At 32.6% G+C, this 21114-nt stretch overlaps 1 protein-coding gene across 1 annotated transcript in view; it reads right to left on the reverse strand.

Moving 5' to 3' along the window:
- The window catches only part of LOC123658818 (small conductance calcium-activated potassium channel protein), a 166591-nt gene extending 146178 nt beyond the window's left edge, over positions 1–20413 (reverse strand). Inside the window, exon 1 of the mRNA XM_045594117.1 lies at positions 20312–20413. Coding sequence (XP_045450073.1) covers positions 20312–20329 — 18 coding nt within the window. The 5' untranslated portion in view covers positions 20330–20413. The remainder of the gene's footprint in view (positions 1–20311) is intronic.
- Between the last annotated feature and the right edge of the window lie 701 nt (positions 20414–21114).

A 21114-nucleotide genomic window follows, 5' to 3' on the forward strand; every position in this document is an offset into this window, starting at 1 on the left:
AAAATAATAATGTTTTCAAGCAGTATTGTGTTCCTGTTGGTGAGTAAGGTGACCAAAGCTCCTGGGGGGATTGGGGGTTGGGTCGGCAACGCGCTTGCGATGCTTCTGGTGTTGCAGGCGTCTATAAGCTACGGTAATCGCTTACCATCAGGTGAGCCGTACGCTTGTTTGCCGACCTAGGGACATAAAAAAAAAACAACTTCAATTGAGTAATGAATAAAATCAATTGAAACGACACTGCGTCGCGCTACGCGCCTTCGTAAGTCGTCTGAGTTGCACAGTAATGGTTTAACATTTTAGTACGTTTTTCCTCAAATTGACGCGAGTGGAACCGCGGGGCAAAACTAGAGATAAATATTGCAGACAAGCTTTTCGCTTTAATATTATACAGAATGAATAACCTTAACTTAAAGCCACTAGGACCCGAAACTGCAATGATTTGAAAATAGACATTTCTTAATAATATCAATCAAATAAATGTGCTAACTCATATAGGTATTTATCTAATGAAGATTTTCGAACGATAAAATTTGAAAAATAAAATTATACTAATACATTATGCTAGTAAAAAAAAGTGAATAAGACAAGATTCTTTTTTTTCCACAAATATTTCTGCTGAAATAATTCCGACCAAGCATTACAAAAAGACTTTCGACCCGAGTATTCATTTACTAAGTGCGTATAAGAATTTCTCTTATTTGTATCTGAAAGAAAATATAAACAGTGCCATAAGAAATCCAAGTAACGGCATTAAGTCTATACGAGTATATCTTAAAGTAAAAATTACGTGTAGTTCGGCTTCTACGCGTAAATAAGAGTTCGTTGCCTATTTCGTCCTTGACATACTTTTACGTAAATGAAAATTTTATCAATGTTATCAAACAGTTTTATAGCCGAGATTTTGTATACTACTTACTATACTGAGGGGTACAAGTTGTTAAACTATTTTTGTATTTGATATGTATTTAGTGAAAAGTATAAACTTAAAAATCATGTAGTAGTACTCGTATATTCAAATTTAAATAATAAATATTTTAAAACGAACTTTGATGTAAGGCATTGATCAGAAATAATTAAAATATAGAAATATTAAAACTAAATAGTTCAAATTACAAATGCTTATATATTTAAAAAAATACATTTTTTTTTTGAACGACGAATACAATTATAAGTTACAGAAATACATTTTGTACTATTTTTTGTTAGAAGTAAATGTTAGAACTAGCCTTTAATAAACCTGATACTATTTATCAAAAACAAAAGCAGTATTTAGTCGCATAGTGTTGATAGTTTTATACTAACATGTAGTAGTAGTTGCTAGACACACATAGGCAACGTGTGACCTTCTATTGCCACTATTCAAGCCACCTCTAAAGCTACTAAATTCATTTATAAGATTAGGGGTTTTACCATAAAAATAAAAAATATAAGAAAGAACTAGTTATTGTTATTTTTGTGTATAAAATAATGCTGATTGCATGTAGTGTTGTGTAGTATGATGGTAACATAAAAATATTGCCATTGCCATATCCATATTTGCTGATATGCACAATCTTTAGTGGTCATGTCATCATCATCGGCGGGTTATCAGTAAATATATAGACATCTCTTCAGCGAGGAGTTCATGTACATATACAAATCCTTTGATGACAAGAAACTGATGTTGCACACTTTATATGACAACTTCTGATAGCACGTCGTAAATACTCTATCGTTTCTCTTTCTTTATAATACTTATACTTTTACCTAAAAATGTATATCATTCATAGATGATGTTAAAAGGTAAGTTTATATTTGAGGGGTGCCAAACCATAACGTTTTAAGTGCCAAACTAACTCAAACACATTTTATTGCAGTAAATCGTTGTATGTGCCGGCGTTTACTTGCACAGTAAAGTTGAAGGACTACTAATGCCATCTAGCCTAAATCTTGTTAAACAGCATGTCATAACGTTTTAAGTGCCAAATAAGCTGCAAATGTCAGTTCATTCAAAATGTCGAACGAAGAAAGTGCGTCAACGTCGAGAAAATACGTTCTTAATAAAAACAAATGGAAAAAATCGATAAGAAAGTTTTCTAGAAACAAGGGTTTAAAGTACGTGAATACTAAAAATCAAGAAATAAGTGAAAAAAGCGAGCCAACTGAGGTTTCTTGCAAATGCCAGTTTGCCTGTACCTGTTTGACATTGGAATGCCGTAAAAAATATTTCATGACTTCTGGAATCTAGGAAATTATAACGAACAGCAGATTTTCCTAAAAAATCTTATACGGGTTTGTTTGATAAACAGAAGGAGACACGGAATAAGTTTCCTGTGAAGGGTCATACATTTCTTGATCGAGATTTTGCGATCATTGAAAAAGCGAAAAAGCGTGCAAAGCCACTGATTCCAAAAGATCTGATTGAGCTTATTGCAAATGCGGGAAAAAAAACCCCTTCTCGGTTGTGGATAATAAAACCTTTTTTAATTGGATGAATCTGGCTAAAAATATGATTAAAACCAAAAATCTACAGATATCTTCAGCAACAATGATTCGCCTGACATCTGAAGATTTTGGTGTAATTCTTACAAAGAAAAGTTACGGCGAATTTGCTCCATGGAAACCTGGAATTGCTAAGGCTGATTTTGAGAACCTACAAGTTGACATGGTCGAGACATCTGTACCCTTATCTGCAGAGAAAAAGAAAGACATTAATGCCATGTTGCCGTATTTAGCCGGTGAAAGCAAATTGTTTTTTGAAAATCTTTTAAAATAAAGACAAGAACGTGTCGAGTCATGTGCAAGTAATATGACAGTTACAACATTATGGCTTGCATAAATGATGGCACATAAAACGTTTTGTGCCATTATTTTTTTTTTATTACAAAAAAAATAATATTTCTGTATTTTGGCAGAGCAAAAACTTTGTGTTAAATTGTTGATTTTAAATGATAGTTTGATAGTACATTTTTGAATAATTACCTTGCTTTTTATTTTTCTGTTAGAAATGTTTTTTGTGTCTCCTGAAAATTTCATTTTCTGGCGCTTATAACGTTATGGTTTGGCACCCCTCATTTTATAACAATGTGTAGAACAACCTAGTAAAGCAAAAATACTTAATACTTACATAGCCGTCCAAGTTTTTTTATACAAATCTTTTCCTAACGACAACAAACTCATTAAAAAAATAATTATCCAATTTGATACAATCGATTGAAAGTTACACTGGTTTCGGTGATTCATTTATTTTAAAATACAATTTTTTTCTAATCTTTCATTTTAATTGACCATTAGTATTATTAGAACATCTAAAAAAAGGTAATCAGATAACTATTGCGTAACTGTCCTGAAACTTCCTTTGGAAATCTTTCCTTGATGAGTTTATTACGAATTTTTAGAATTCATCTCGCTATCTAGCTACTTTTATAAAGAAAAAATGTTCACAAAATTAACAAGAGTTTTCTTTTCGCAATGTTTGCGTTTTCTAATGAAAGCCTCGAGGAAATATGGACTTAAGGAAATTTTAATATGTTCAGATGCTATCTCACTACTGCAATGAGAAATGCTTTAGTTGTGAAAAAGAAGCTTAGCTATTTTCACAACAACTTTCGTTTTAGCTACAATGGTCTTAGCATCAGTAAAAACTATTCTACTCTGAAACTAATATAAACTCATAATGACTTGTACCCATAAAACTGATATTTGATTCTAATTCTGGATATTGGACGTTGTGGGTCTTCCTACATTACCTTGGATGTGACGTAATTTTATCGATCCCGTTTCTTACGATAAGTATCCGATAATTCTTTGCACAGAAATTATCTTGGTCGGAAAATATTTAGATTCTCCTGTATCGATTGAGGAGATCACATAGCATCAGCATCGTATCAGATCTAGATCTGATACGATGATCTACAGGCAGAAAAATACAATAAAATATTAGTTTTTATTTTTTATTTTACTGGTGAGATCTCTAACAAATAGTCGAAAGTACTGAACAGTACAGATTAATTAAAAAAGTGTTATAACCTTTTTATAACCCACTTTATTCTTCAATCATCGAAAACGTTTAGTTGCCACACGTGTTGAGTAGTTTAGTACAGGTCATGAAAAATTTATTTAATTTAACTTATAGAGTAGTTAAGTTTTGGTCTCTATTTAACATAAAGAGATAGAGATATATTATACTGAATATATGCCATAATTATGATGAGTTTTGTGAATACATTTTGTGCTATATAATTTTATATGCACAGCTTTCCGTGACATGTTAGTGTTCATGATTTCAAATCAAAAAAAAAAATCTATTCATATATGTTTAAAAAGTTTTTTTTTTTCAAAAATAATATTTAAAAGTATTTCGTGTATTGATTTTGATATTCTTGTTTCGTTTAAAATTCAAAAACATATTTTAACACATTTTATATAAAGCATAAAACGCGTAACTCTAAAACGTATGCCTTATAAAATCTTTTTACTCTCTACTATAAAAAATAATGAACTAAATTTTTTTGCCTTGAACTGAACTTCATCTAATGCGGTTTTTAAAAATTGGCTTCTACTTCTTGGCGCAAACCAGTACCTGGACATTCTTCTAGTCAAGGTTAAGATAAGAAAAGACGTCAAAATGGATCCAAAATGATATATTTACATTCAATCTAATTTTTTTAGCCATAAGAATTATGACTCATCTATCGTTGTTTGTAAATAAAATATAGATGACTTTATTAAAAATATTTTCTTTAAATTGTATTTCGTAGTCTTTGTCTAAAAATTATGAGTTCTTTATTAATTTTAAAATTGAAATATTTTTTATAAGAAATATCATTTAAGTGATCTTCTTAACTTTAAAAATAAGATGCATATCGTAATGAAATAATTATAATAAATAACATACGATTATGAAATTGTAGGTATAAACTAGTTTAAAATATTCCTTTACACAGATAAAATTTATACGTTTATGATCACAGTGATCGTACGAAGACTGCTACACATTTTTACTACTATACTTATTTATTGCTGAACTGGAATAAGTTTGCGTCAAAACTAATACACTTAAATAAAATGCAGTAAATTATTTTAATGTTGTTCTAAGAACTCGAAGCCATTTTCTCACAAATGCATAAAATATCTTTTAACACTAGCTGATTCGACGGACTTTAATATTACACAGTACATAATTTACTGTTGACTTGTACAAACTTGTGAAAACTTATCCTGATAAATATAAAAAAAAGATTTATTGAGTTTGGTAAATATTAAAGAAAAACGAAATGATTAATATTTCAATTCTGAGCTGTCAATAAGAAATGTCCTAAATATCTGTCATTGGTTCAATTTGCTGCGCAGTTCCGCTGTTTATTACTACACAACGGCTGCCAAGCTGTGTCCCTTGTAGCAATACGAATACCAACTTCCCGCTTTAGCTACCTAGTCACGAAATACCGCAACTTAATGTACTAAAATGTTTCGTTTAAATCTGATTTAACTATAATATCAATAAAAAGAGAAGTTAATTTTTTATTTTTATAATAAAAAATTCTTATCACTAAATAGTTAACTAATTAAAAATATATTCCTAATAAATAAAAGCTATACATAAAGGTCATTACAAATATCTAAAAGAGACTTCTGTATTATGAGTCTGTGTTATGTATGTTAGACTACTACGTGAGTTTTATGACTGTCGATTGTTGAAAATGAGACGTTTATTTTATACCTAATATATTTTATTGTTAGCAGTTACAGGGTTTGAAAATATATAAATTGAAACAAAGACAAGGACAACAAAAATGATATACACTATAGAGTTACGAATTTTGTAAAATAAACACATATTATTACATACATATATTCGGACGTAGTGACATTTGAGATGGAATTTGTTTTCATAATTTCAGAGACTGTTTAATTAGATGTGTACAGGAAATAATAAAAACTGATTTAGTTTTTATTGCGAAAAATGAAACGTACTGACTTTGTCATGTCTACAATTTTCGAGAAGTTAAGATTTTTCATTACCTTTTTTTTTGTTACATTCCGTATGCTCTCCTATAGACGAATATTTTTTAAATAAAAAAAAAAAATAGATTCAGCTAGTAAGATAAAACTTATGTGTAATATTGGAGTGACCGTAACTTATTGTCATCATCATCATCACCATTCCAGCCTATTGCAGTCCACTGCTGGACATAGGCCTCCACAATTTCGCGCCAAAAATGCGCGAACTCATGTGCGTTGCCCTTAGTCACCACGCTGGGCAGGCGGGTTGGTGACCGCAGGGCTGGCTTTGTCGCACCTAAGACGCTGCTGCCCGTCTTCGGCCTTTGTGTAACTTATTGTAAAACGTCATAATACACTATATTAAATTAATAACCTATTTTGTCTATACGCTCAGTAATGTGAGACTTGGCCTTACAAAATATCTATTTGTCTTCCACACACAAGCTTATATAATTTATGAGAAAGGAAATATCTGGTACAAAATTTTATTACACATAAAGATTTAAGAAAACAATTTTGATGCATCATCACAAATATTAATCAACAATATCCCTATGACAAATTTGTAGATAACTCTTTCTAACTAATACACTTTAAAAAATCTTGATTTACCAATTTTAAGTAGAATAGAAAAAAAAGAGAGAGAGTCCAATATGACCGAGATCCCAGCCTAAATTTTTGTCATATAGTCCATGTGTATTAAATTATAATGACTTTAAAATAGTTCAAAACTAGGTTTGGTCTTGCAGACAAGTTGTAATTGTATATATATACTAGCTGACCTGGCGAACTTCGTATCACCTTATTTTTTTCTGAAATATAATAATAACATAATATATCAAAATAAAATATAGCCTATCTTTTAAGTTGGATCGAACTGCACACGGTGTGCGAATTTTATTATAATCGGTTAAGTGGTTTAGGAGTCCATTGAGGACAAACCTTGTGACACGAGATTTATATATATTAAGATTACAATATCGTAACACCTCATCTAAAAAACGTACATATTAAGTGTAGTTCAAGATTTAAAATACTTTTGATTATAAATGTTACTAGTTTACATAAATTGACTATTAGTTAATTCATTATAATGAAACAACTTTTTCGGATTTTATCGCGATTTATTAGATTTTTTAAATGCTGGGAGGACTGTCCTCCCGTGACCATGTTGCGACATTATAATGAGCGTAAACATTAGAAAACTACTATATTTTTAATAACTTTGTTTGCACGGAACCCTTGGTGCGCGAGTCTGACTCGCACTTGGTCATATTTCTTATTGTAAAGTTATTATAGGAGTATAAAATTAAATAATGAGATAATGCGTCAATATTACCCACTAACATTTAAGCAATAGCGTTGCATTTATACTAATTTATTTGACAAGCCGGTGTTAGGCTATTGTAGCTAGTTGGACCGGCGCCATAATGGCCGAATGGCCATCGAAATTCCAGTGAAACGGTTTAAATAAAACCGAAAATTGACCATTGCGTTAGTATTTAGATAACGATTTAAAAAGTAGTTCGATTCTAATATATGTGGTATGTTAAGATAGTTAATTTAAATTTTAAAATTTATTTTGTATCTGTACATTTCTTTACTAGAGGATTAGTTTTTGTAAGAGTGGTAACACAGAGGGGCTGTCAGATAATGTAATTCGAGGTTAGACGTAATGATTGTTGTTCCGAAAATTAAATAAAGAAATATCACTTAAAACGTTTACTTCACTATAATCCCACAACTATTGGGGGCTCGTCCGGGATGTGATCGTTTATCGTTTTAAAAGTGATCAACGACGAAGATTACGAGATAATATCGAAGAATCGAAAGGTAAATCTAACTTAAACCTACCGACAAGCGAAACACCGATATTGCGTCATGATATTTTTATTAGGAAAGACGATTATGAATATTTGTTATGAAGATTTATACCGATGTTTGAAGATTTAAGAAGACGTATTGAAGTTATAATTAAAATTTTATTACATTAAGAAGAATTAAAGAAGAAAAAATAAAATTAAATAAATAGTGAAATTTTGATTACTAGCTTATTAAAGACGAAAAATGCCACCGAAAAAAGATAAAGAAGACGAAGAACATTCTAGATCATCTGGACCGAAGATATCCTTCAGTGATTTAGAAAAATCTATGATAACGTTTACCGGAGATGATACATATCCAATTTCGAGCTGGATACAGGAATTTGAAGACACGGCTGATGTAATGGAATGGTCCAAGATTGAGAAGCTTGTTTATGGAAAAAGATTACTTGGTGGAACTGCACGACTATTTTTACGATCACTAGGCAGTGTGAAGGATTGGGAAACTCTAAAGAAATATCTTTTAGACGAGTTTAGTCCCAAGTTAAATAGCGCTATAGTCCATAAGAAGCTAGCCTCACTAAAAATGAAAAACGAAGAAACATTCCAACAATATTTTCTGCATATGAGGGAATTAGCTTTACATGCCAGTGTAGAAGATGATGCTTTAATAGAATATGTGATTGATGGCATTCGTGATTCTGAAACAAATAATGCTATATTGTACGGCGCCAGAGACATAAAGGAGTTCCGTGCTAAGCTTGATTCTTATAGTAATCTAAGAAAAAGAATTGATAGTAAGAATAGTGCCCGACAGAATAATTCTGTGACTGCAAGTTCGTCAGCTGCCGTTATAGGACGTAAATCAATGACTAAAAGGTGTTTCAATTGCGGCGACACAGATCACCTTGCACCAGCTTGTACGAAAGGAGTTAAATGTTTTCGCTGCAATGAATATGGCCACAAAGGTACCGAATGCCTAGGAAAACCGAAGAAAACTCTAAACATCCACAATGATAAAGAAGAAAAGACTCCTTTTAAGAAGATTAAGATCAATGGGATTGAGATGACGGCATTAATTGACACCGGAAGTGACGTAAACCTAATAAAGACTTCTCAATTAAAAATATTTGAAGATGATAAGCCGAAATACGAGAATAATCCTAAAATATGTCTGACTGGAATTGAAAAAAAGGAAATAAATACGGAGGGATATTTCACAGCAAAATTACAAATAGATGATTGTTTTATTGACACAGTTCTCCATGTAGTAGAAGACGAAACTATACCTGTCAACTTAATTCTTGGCAATCCAATATTGCACGATCTCAATATTAATTTTACGTCTGATGGAATTACCGTAGAAAAGATAACACATCTTACACTGCTAACCGAAGAGAACAATCTACACGACGACTTGAACATAGGAGACACGGTGTTTTCTGAAAATATAAAAAAGATTATTAAAGAATACAAAATTAATGAAGCTAAGAAAGAAAGTAATGTTGAAATGAAGATAGTACTTACCGATGAAACCCCAATTTACCAACAACCACGCCGATTATCACCTCTGGAAAAAGAAATTGTTGACAAACAGATAGAAGAATGGACAGAGCAGAAAATTATTAAACCGATCCCGACTCCGATTTTGCAAGTCCGGTTGTTTTAGCTAAAAAGAAGAATGGCCAATATCGATTGTGCATTGATTACAGGAGACTGAACAAGAAGATAATAAAGGAAAGATTCCCGCTACCATTGATAGAAGACCAGTTAGACCGTTTAAAGGATGCAAAACTATTTACTTCACTTGACTTACGAAACGGATTCCTGCAGGTGAACGTCCACAAAGATAGTCAGAAGTACACCTCCTTCGTGACCCCTCAAGGACAGTACCAGTTTACAAAGATGCCATTCGGACTCTGCACAGCACCATCCGTATTCCAAAGATTTATTAACAACATCTTTCAAGACCTTATTTCTAAAGGTGTTGTTCTCGCTTATCTCGACGACTTAATTATACCCTCGAAGACTGAAGAAGAAGGACTTTTAAAATTAAAGGAAGTACTAAAGAGAGCTGAAGAATTTGGATTGGAGTTTAATTGGATAAAATGTCACTTTATGAAGAAGGAGATACAATATTTAGGATATATCATCAGTAATAAGAAAGTCAAACCATCAAAGGAGAAAGTCAACGCTGTTTCAAAATTTAAAGTACCTAAAGATATTAAATCATTGCAATCATTTCTTGGTCTCACCGGCTACTTTAGGAAATTTATAAAAAACTACTCTTTAATAGCCAGGCCACTTACCGATTTACTTAAGAAGAATGTGGAATTTTGCTTTGATGAAAACTGTGAGAAGGCGTTTATAGAGCTCAAAGACATATTATGTAGTTCACCAGTCCTATCCATCTATAATCCTACTTATGAGACGGAACTACACACAGACGCGAGTGCGAAAGGCTTTGGAGCTGTACTCCTACAAAGAGATCCAGAGGATAACCAGATGCATCCAGTACACTTTATGAGTAAAAAGACTTCACCTACAGAAGAAAAGTATCATAGTTACTACTTAGAAATTTTAGCAATAGCGGAAGCTATAAAGAAATTCCGGGTCTACCTACTTGGTATACCGTTTAAGATCGTGACGGACTGTACCGCATTAACTATGACGCTACAGAAGAAGGACCTTCCTCCACGAGTTGCTCGTTGGGCCTTACTACTAGAAGAGTACGACTATATGATTGAACATAGGCCAGGTTCAAGATTAAAACACGCAGATGCTTTGAGCAGACATCCTGTTTGCTTTATACTAACTGAAACTACTCTTCGTATTAAGAAAACACAAGAAGAAGACGCCCAGATTGACCTTTTAAAAAGAATCCTGGAAAAAGAACCCTTTAAAGACTACATTATCGAAAATGGAATACTTATCAAAGAGAAAGATGGAAGAAAACTAATTGTAGTACCGAAGAAGATGCAATACGACGTTATAAAGAAGAATCACGAGACGGGACATTTTTCTATTGAAAAGACTGAAGAATTAATTAATCGAGAATATTTTATTCAAGACCTTAAAAGAAAAATTAGAAAAGTAATAGATAACTGTATAGAATGCATATTGATTTCACATAAAAGAGGAAAGAAAGAGGGACTCTTACATCCATTAGATAAAGGTGATGTACCATTGTCTACGTATCATATAGATCATCTTGGTCCACTTACTTCAACAAATAAGAATTACAAGTACATTTTAACGATTGTTGACGGTTTTACCAAGTTTACGTGGATTTATCCAGTCAAAACATTAACAACCGAAGAGACTTTGAGCAAACTAACATTACAGCAACAAACATGTGGAGCACCACACAGAATCATATCCGATAGAAATGCTGCGTTCACGTCGAATGAATTCAAAAAATACTGTGAGGAAGAGAATATTGTTCATTATACTATCACTACTGGTCAACCTCGAGGAAATGGACAAGTAGAACGTATTCATCAGATTATTATTGAAGTTCTAAGCAAACTCAGTGTAGCCGATCCTACCAAATGGTATCGTAATGTCGCAGCTGTTCAACGTGCAATAAATGGTACTTTTCAAAGAAGTATTGGAATGATGCCATTTGAATTGCTCATTGGAGTAAAGATGAAAGACAAAAATGTTGAGATACTAAAGTTAATTGAAGAAGAGAGCATTGCAAGTTATAGTGAGAAAAGATCTGAACTTAGACGGAAGGCAAAAGAATCTATACAAAAAATACAAGATGAGAACAGAAGAAGCTACAATAAAAACAGAAAAGAGGCTAATCAATATGACATTGGTGATTTAGTTGCCATTAAGAGAACCCAGTTCACACAGGGAAGCAAGTTATACCCTAAATTTTTGGGGCCTTATGAAGTGGTCCAGAAAAAACGGAATGACCGGTATGAAGTGAGGAAAGTTGGTCATGGTGAAGGTCCGATTAATACCACCAGCTCCGCTGATTTGATGAAGCGATGGATGGGTCAAGATTCCGACACATCTGGGTCAGATGAATAAGCAGGATGACCGTGTGGTATGTTAAGATAGTTAATTTAAATTTAAAAATTTATTTTGTATCTGTACATTTCTTTACTAGAGGATTAGTTTTTGTAAGAGTGGTAACACAGAGGGGCTGTCAGATAATGTAATTCGAGGTTAGACGTAATGATTGTTGTTCCGAAAATTAAATAAAGAAATATCACTTAAAACGTTTACTTCACTATAATCCCACATATATGTGATATATTTGCACGGGCGTTACTTAGATACCGATCCCAACTTAATCAGTTTCGTGGCCTACCTGAATCGAAACTAATAATATGATTTTTAAACTTTTAGTACTCATAATAAAATTAAATATTAATTTAGAAAAATAAGTATAAAATACATAGCACTGGTTTGTGGTTGTTGCGCTGGCGGTTGCGGTTTCGATCCACACACATGACAAACATTTGTATTGGCCATACAGATGTTTGCCGTGGTCTGGGTGTTTGTGCAGTCCTTGTGGGTCTCCCCACCGTGCCTCGGAGAGTACGTTAAGCCGTCAATCCTGGTTGTTATCATGTGCACATGATAGCGATCGTTTCTTATAATAGGAAATATATCCGCCAACCCGCATTAGAACAGCGTGGTGGATTAAGCTCTGATCCTTCTCGTACATGAGAATAAAGGCCCATGCCCAGAAGTGGGCTTTGGGCCAGTAGGCCTTTACAGTTACAGGCTGAAGTGTGAGGTCAATAATGAACGATATGTAATTTTAACCTCCTGTATTCTATATTGAAGACAAACTTCTATTACGCTCAGTCCTTTAAATGTGTAAGTCTTAGTAATGTAACTCGCGTAATATAACATATAAAATTTAGTATTATACAAACAGTAAAGTAAATACTGATATAATCATATCCAGTGTACTTCATTTACATATCTGGATATGATTATGTATGTTGTAAAATGACAAAAACAGTTTCATATTAAACACAGTCATTATATGAATGTAAAAGGGTTGAAAAAAACCAATAAAACACTTTTTCAATGCAATCGCAAAATTGCATCTCTTCTCGAGTGCACTCAGTATGCGCCATACAAGCTATGGAGTATGGAATTTCAACGCTGCAGAAAATCTCAATTTGTACGATGATGGGAAAAAATGCGTAAAGAGTAGGATAAAATGTTTCTTTTATAAAAGTGACAGACTGTGTTACAAAGCGATCGATGTTTTAATTTTTATTAAATTATTGATTTAAAAAATTGACAGCTTTGTGTACATTGTTTTTAGTCACTTTATGTAAAATTTAGCTATCGCGTTTAAAATAAGGTAGTATTATATCTTTTTATGTACATAAAATAAAAATTTTATATCTTTGTCGAAATCTTCATCAATCATGAAATAATAATTTGTTTTTTGTTCGAAATGGCTCGATTTAGAGACAATGTCATATTCAAATTAAGATATAATGATGTTATATTTATTTTACCTCAGACTGAACGTGTGTTTTGAAAATTAAACAAAAAAGATTATAATTTTGACCATCAAAATTTTTATTATTTAATTATTTTTGAAGTTCATTTAAAAAAAAATATTTTAAGCATTTTTTTTTTAATTATTCCCACTTCGACTGTCGGATAAAAATAATAATTACCACGCAACCGAATAGAAAAAAAGCATATAAATAAATTATAAAATCGAATGACAGTATTGTTTCGAATTGACCTGAATTAATCCTGTTTTTTTGCTACATTAATCCTGTTATCGCTTAAATTGAAAGTCGAAACAGTGCTATTTAATGAGTTCCATAAGACAACTGCTTTTTTTATTCATTTTACTTTTTCCATAAAACTGAAGCAAATATAGTTTGCAAAGCGGTTTTTTACACACAATTAAGAAAATTAGAATTTATACTTCATACAAACCGTATTACAATTTTTGTTAGTGCAACATTATTGTTTTACATCGATTTTTATTATATATTTATTTCATTTTGTTTATTTTATTATATCATAATTTTATTCATTATATTTATATAACTTTATTGGAAAATTCTTAATTAATAAATCGCATACCCTCGGTCTCTATTTCATTTGATGATCAGAATATCATATGTGCGGTTTTATAGTTGCGGTTACAAGCAATTATCGAATAATTAATTTTCTATATTTAAAAATTTAAAAATCACAAAAATTATTTAGTCATAAAAAAACTAAAATCTTTGTGACAAATAAAATAAAATACATACGTAAAATATATAAATAAAATATATAATATATAAAATACAAATTGGTTTCTCCAAATATTTTCCTATTAAATTGAACCAACAACTAGTAAGTAAAGATTTAGAAAAGATTTTGTATCCCGTTGTTAGGATTAAAACTGGCAACTAAATCATTTGCACAATCAAGCAATTACATGAAGATACAACTGATAAATAAATGAACGGTGAACTTGAGGCATGCCTGACATTTTCCCTGCCATGGTAATGACATAATAGAAGCAAAGATGTCGACTCATGTGAGATGGGCACGCATCCAAATACTGATTGTACGGCAAGGATACATCATTGTAGATATATATCTTATACAATATGTACGTTTACTTATAAAAATGTAACTAAAAAAATTATTCGCAGTAAATTGTCTTCATTATGGCAGTTGAAAGACAAATATTCAATTATAAATGCTCAACAGATATCTAGATAGATATACTAGCAGATATATTATCATACGTTCATCATAGCACACGTTTTGAAATAAAATTTACTATATTATTCAAATGAAATAACTTCAGCATTTTACGTACATTCAGCTTTTTACATTTAATTTAGATTTTTTGTTAGTATTTTTTTTTTAATTAAATAATGACATTTACTAATGAGATAGGTTAGATAGTTAAGTAACTTTACTTACTAAACGAGGTTTTAAATAGTTAGCTTTAAAATTAAGTTAGTGACTCGTAAGAAAAGAGAAATAAAACTATGAAAAGCGAAGACTGAAAGAAAATTAAACTAAGTCGTGCTACAAATTAAGTTGGAAATAATTTTAGTTCTCTTGCGTGTTAGTGAAGCATTTCCACAGAACTCTTTAACAACGTGTTACTACAATGTTCATAATCAATCGAACTATATATCAATCTCTCCTCACGTATACTTAAAATTCAAAGTACATTGTTTTGTATATCTTTTAGTTCTTCCTACTGAATAGTAAGTATAGGTTTATATATGAAACTTAAAAGTTAGTTTATTTCATTAAGTTTTTATTCTTGCTCCTCTTTGTACTTTATGAAGATTTTACGTAACAACAATTACCCACAATGACAGTTGAATATTTATTTTACCAACCAATAAGTTATAACGATGCATTGACGTAGCAGTCACAGGGTCATAGCACTGGTTGTCTGCTAGTGGTCCTAGGTTTGATCCCCGCTCATGGCGAAAATTTTTATTAGCCATACAGATATTTTATGTGGTCTGAGCTTTTCTGCATTAGTATATTTTGTGTTTCCCCACTCCAACACAGTTGAAATTCTCCCTGAAAAACTTGAAGTGTAAAGCATTTCTTTAATTTAGTAGTAATTATATTCTTTAGCTTCTCTCTAGCTCTTCTAGGAGGCCTATGTCCAGCAGTGTACTGCGATAGGCTGAAGTGCTGATGATGATAAAGATATTCTTTATCTTTAGATTTTTTTCTACCAATTCCATCCTGACCGTCTTTGACATAAGTATAATTTTATTTTACTAAAGTTAAAAAAGGAAACAAGTAAATCAACGCCGAAGACTCAATAATGTCAATCTTCTTATATATAAAAATGAATCGTAAAATGTGTTTGTAAGCGTATAAAGTCAACAACGCCTGGACCAATTTTACCAATTCTTTTTTTTAAATGTTAATTGAAGTCCAAGGATGGTTTTTACAGCGAGAAAAATTCAAATAATTTCCGTGAAAACCCTAAAAACAGCCCTTTTCTTTTCCCATACAAACGTTTTCTAACTAAAATCCCGACTAGAAAAAAGGTTAGGCTCAACCAGATCATGTATCTGGACCGGATCAGGATCGAATGAGGCATGCCAGATCCGGCAAGCTCTATCAGGACCAGGTCTGGTCTAGACAAGGATAGCCTGATGTGAAACATAATCAAGTATGGTAAGGCTTACTGGATCAGAACCCGGTCCGGTCCAGATAAGGACAGCCTGATGTAAAATATAATCAAGTATGGTAAGGCATACTGGATCAGGACCCGGTCCGGTCCAGATCAGGATAGCCTGATGTAAAATATTATCAAGTATGGCAAGGCATACTGGATCAGGACCCGGTCCGGTCCAGATCAGGATAGCCTGAAAGAAATTACGCGAAGTGAGCCTGAATCGCGCAATCAATGTTTTTCAGCGCACTTAGTATATGTACAGTTATCAGGACAGTCTATCAGGGAGTCCATTTCTACACAGTGGAGCAGTCGTAAGTAGTAAGAAGTAGTTAATTAATAGTTAATTAATAGAACTTAATAAATAAAATTTAATTAATAACAATAGTTAATTAATAATATAAAAATAAATAAAAATAATTGATATTTAAAGTAAAAACATAAATGAATAATACATTGGCAAAAATAAACGGAAATAAATATCATAATAATTATGTTAAGTATTATATTTATAATATCAATTCGCTTGTTTTTTATTAAACAATTTTTTCAAGAATATACACTCCTGTTTTTTAAAAGGACCGGACCGAACCGGCTGATCGGGATGAGATGAGATTTCCTGATCTAGGACCCGATCAGGCTTCTGCGTTACATACCTTATCCGGTCCAGATCAGGCATGCCCGGTCCGGTCCTTATAAGAAACACGAAAAAAATTCTACTCGGCATGTAGAGTCAATTTGAACTTTCTTGCTATTCAATAAAGTTCATGTTAAATAATATATTAGGGCGCATTTTACGTAAGTTATTAATGATTAAATTGATCTTATTCGTAAACCGCATTTTAATATAATTTACATACAGCAAAAATGGTATTAACTAGCTATTTCACATTACTTATTATATTGTTGCGGGGAACAATGGAAAATTCCCGTTTTTAAACTATCGACTCCAAATTTGATACGAATCTCCTATATGTGATGTAGAAATGATAGATGAGCGGATTTCAGGATAACTCATACCCAATAAGGATTACGGGGGAGGGCGTTAATAATGAAAATTTTAAATGTATGTAACTCCGAAACTACTGAACCAATTTTTATCAAATTTTGTAAGCATCTGTAATTTTGTTAGACTTGGAAGATATGGTAGTTTTTATCTTAATTGGACTAGGTAGGTGGCGCTGCTATCTATATGTACTCCGAAATTACTGACCCAATTATCATCAAATTTAGTAAGCATCTGTAATTTAGTCCAACTTGGGAGATAGGATAGTTTTTATCTTAATTGGACTCGGTAGGTGACGCTGCTATCTGTATGTAGCTCTGAAACTACTGAATCAATTTTTATCAAATTTTGTAAGCATCTGTAATTTTGTATACCTTGGAAGATATAGTAGTTTTTTTCTCAATTGCACCCGGTAGGTGGCGCTGCTATCGGTATGTAAACTATCAAATTTGGTAGCTGTTTTCCGGGCAGGACAACGTCTGCCCGGGTCCGCTAGTATAAAATAAAAATACATCAATTTAAAGCATAATTTCTTTCTTTTTTCAAGTGAATATAAAAGCCTGTATACCTGAGATTATTTGAAATAATGAATATATCGGTCAAACACAAAATTTACAACTTTATTTAAAAATCAAACTAAAAACAAGTATAGGATAAGTTTAATGTGAAATAATTGATCATTTAAAGGAGAAGTTGAAAATCCTTTATAAGCAGAAATGGGTTAGCAAACCATTTGTAAAGTGTCTTTCGCAGCCATTTTGTTATAATAAAATGTCCCAAACACTTAAATCAACTTTACTATTGAAAATAATAATATTTAGAAATAGCAATTCGATTTATTAAATTTACCCTTAGTTCTTTATTAAGCTCTCAAATTGATGACTGTGTCTCAATCAATTGTCTTGACAGTGATATTAACATTAAAAATATTTTAAATATTCTTCTATAAAAATGTTCAAACTTTTTGCGATGAAAAATATGATTTTTATTTTCTTAAAACGAAATCTACAAATATAACTACCAAAGGCTATAAATGCTAGTCATTTATAATAATTATATTGGTAATATTTTTTCTATGAAAAGCAATATTCATGCTTTACTGATAATAAATCATAAAGTTACCTACAGCTATCGTAATAGGAACGCTTTGTTTCTTCTTAGATGATAAACGATTTGGTTACTCGGAGCAAAATAATCTACTCTTGACTCCATTAACTATTTGAGCATGCCAGTATATCTAAATTTAAGTTATACAGTGATTTCTTTTTCGGTATTTTAACATATTACTATAATATAAATATATCTTTCTTTTCTTACTTATAATTTGAAACAATATGTTTATTTGAGTAAATAATTGACTCGTAAAATAATATTTTAAATCTAAGCTTTCTTTTAGCACACTTTTATTCTTACAATAGCCCAACAAATCCTCAGCTTGCATCGTATGTCTGAGATGCAGTTGCAATTGATAGCGCCTGAGAAGCGACACTTGAGCGGCATCTAAATATTTAGCTAACAGCTTTTAAGTGCAATCTAACCGTTGATCTAAGTGCATTGAACGGCTCTACGTCCATTGTGAGACGAGCAGCTAAATGGTTGTGTAGTGCTGTGTATTAATTTGCTTGAGTTGATGGGTTCCCAAAGCATGACGTAACCGTTTTATTTACCATGGATTTTTATGTAGTTTTCATGTGGGTGAAGACGCTAAATATTTGCGTCTGTAGCAAAAATATTTAACAAAAAAACAAAGCTAATGCTTAATTTTAACGATGATGGCTATATTATTCGGTGTACAAATAACGAATTGTTTTATGAGAAGCTAGTTTGGGTGCTCGGTCATGTGGGTAACGTGGTAAAATATGGTCTTAACGAGACTACAGGGACATCACATTTGCCAACTAACAATCAATTTGCGATCAATCCACAAATGTCGCACGATTTTCGACTGTACAACCTGACATTTGTTTTGAGGCTGACAGATAATTTAATATCTATGCTATCGCTAATTATTATTAAAAATAAGTTAAACTAAGGAAGAATCATGCACGCCCTACCTCTAAATAAACAATATTTTATTGATTAATTTTTAAATATATCCAATAAAGTAATAATATTTTACATAAAAGATAGGTTAGAATTTATTAGTTTCAAAGTTACGTAAATGAGAGATTGTACAGTCGAATAAGGCGGTGGTGGTGGTGCAAAATGCTATATAAGAAGCCCACCGTTCTAACGTAGTTGACTGTGTCTCCTGTGGCTTCAGTGAAAGCGCGCCTTAGTCGGGCCCGGCGAGTCTGCGACAGGGTTTGTGGACAGAGGAGCAGCCCCTGCAGGTTGAAAACAGAAATCAAATCAAACATATAAAATTTGATTTGATTTAATTGGAACCTTTCAACCTTACACAGCACTTACACGCCGGACTAAATAGATCTGGAAAATCGTATCGAGCTTAACAATGATTGATGTTTTTCATAAATGGACAAATTAGCGTCATACTATGTAATGCAAAAATGAAGACGTATGTGCTTTGAAGAAATGTTGGAGTTAGGCGCTGAAATATGTTCGTAGTGGTAAAATGTCAGATCGTTACTAAGTGCGACGGGGCAAGTTAAATTATCGTGACTCGCAGGAATACGAAAAGGCCGCGTTATGGCATCGTACTCACATCGACGTTTTGGGCAGATTTCTTTGCACAAATAATTCATTATTTTAGATTAATGTTTAAGATTATTTTTGGAAAAGAAATCATTAAATTACATTTCTGGATACGATCATAATACCGATGTGTATATGTTGAAGACATTGTTGATGTTGGACAAAGAAATCCTTAAAGCAGTATTATAAACCCTTTTTGCAAAAATATAGTACTGATAAAGCTCTTTAAGCAATTATACAGCTGTTTTCTTCCAATAATTCACTTTGTTATCTAATCAAATAACCTTTTGCAGAGTGCTTGACTTGCTTGCGTGTTCAGCTTTTTTTTTTTACAAAAGCTAACCATTTAAAGTTTTTTGGTATCCCAAATTTTTACAAATAGTATGAATATATATTCCTTTTTTGTCAAATCTCCTGCTATATTTATATAATAGTATATGAATCTCAAACAAAAAGTTGAATACATTTATTAAAAAAATACAAATTATATTTTATTTTTCCATATCTCTATGACATATTGTAATGATTATATTTTAATTTAATCAATGCCCTGTTAAAACATGTATATGTATAGATAGACATAATTATGTTTATGTTTATTAAAATCGTTAGTTCTGAAAATTTTTTCTTCATTCCAACCTCACAAGGCACTTCCAAGTGGCGCCATCTCTTAGTAGCATGACTTACCTGTTTGAAGGGTCGCATTCCTCCGTTGATTCGTAAAGAATCAGCTGCAATGCCCGCAATTCCATCACCGGGTTCTCTTAGCTGCCGCAACGAGGCGCTGGGGTGGTGGTGGGTGTGGTGCGCGCAATGTGTAGCGCATGCGCTCGACTCCGGTTGCGAACTCTGTCGTATGATTCTGTTACTTGTGGTCGGTAACAATAGCGCCGGAGGTTGAATAACAGGGCACGTACTGACAGCGTGTAGTGAGCTACACCCACAAGGGTAGTGAACGGCCGAGCGTACACTCTCTCTAGACACAGATCGCGCTAGTTGTAGCGCCGACATTGGCGCCGTAGACTGCCTCCTTTCGCAAGCACGACATCTAGCGTAAGCATGCGGAACTAGCTGACATGCAGTAACTGACCCTCTGTGTGAGCAAGTGGCCATTGGCGAAACGAGAGTCTGTGGTCGGTCTGCTGGTTCTCGACATTGTAATTCTATATCCGGCACACTTCTCGTAGTACCGTCTTCTATTCTAATTGACGCGGCGCTTTCTTCGCTACCTGGACCACCGGATAATTGAGGACGTAGATGTGTAGTACAATCTTGTCTCTGAAGTACGGGCTTAACACTTCTATTCTCGGTCGGTACTATGACAGTGACCGAGGGTCCGGATACTAAGAGGCTAGCTGTTTCATCGCTACTTCCATATCCGGAATTCGTGATAGCTTCATTACTATCAGTTGTTGGCACGGACATTTTGTTTAATCTGAAACAAATTAAGTTCAATGTTAGTATGTTAGTTACATATCACATTGAGTGAA

Source organism: Melitaea cinxia, chromosome 13 (assembly GCF_905220565.1).
Source record: "Melitaea cinxia chromosome 13, ilMelCinx1.1, whole genome shotgun sequence".
In the NCBI taxonomy this organism is placed as follows: Eukaryota; Metazoa; Arthropoda; class Insecta; order Lepidoptera; family Nymphalidae; genus Melitaea; species Melitaea cinxia.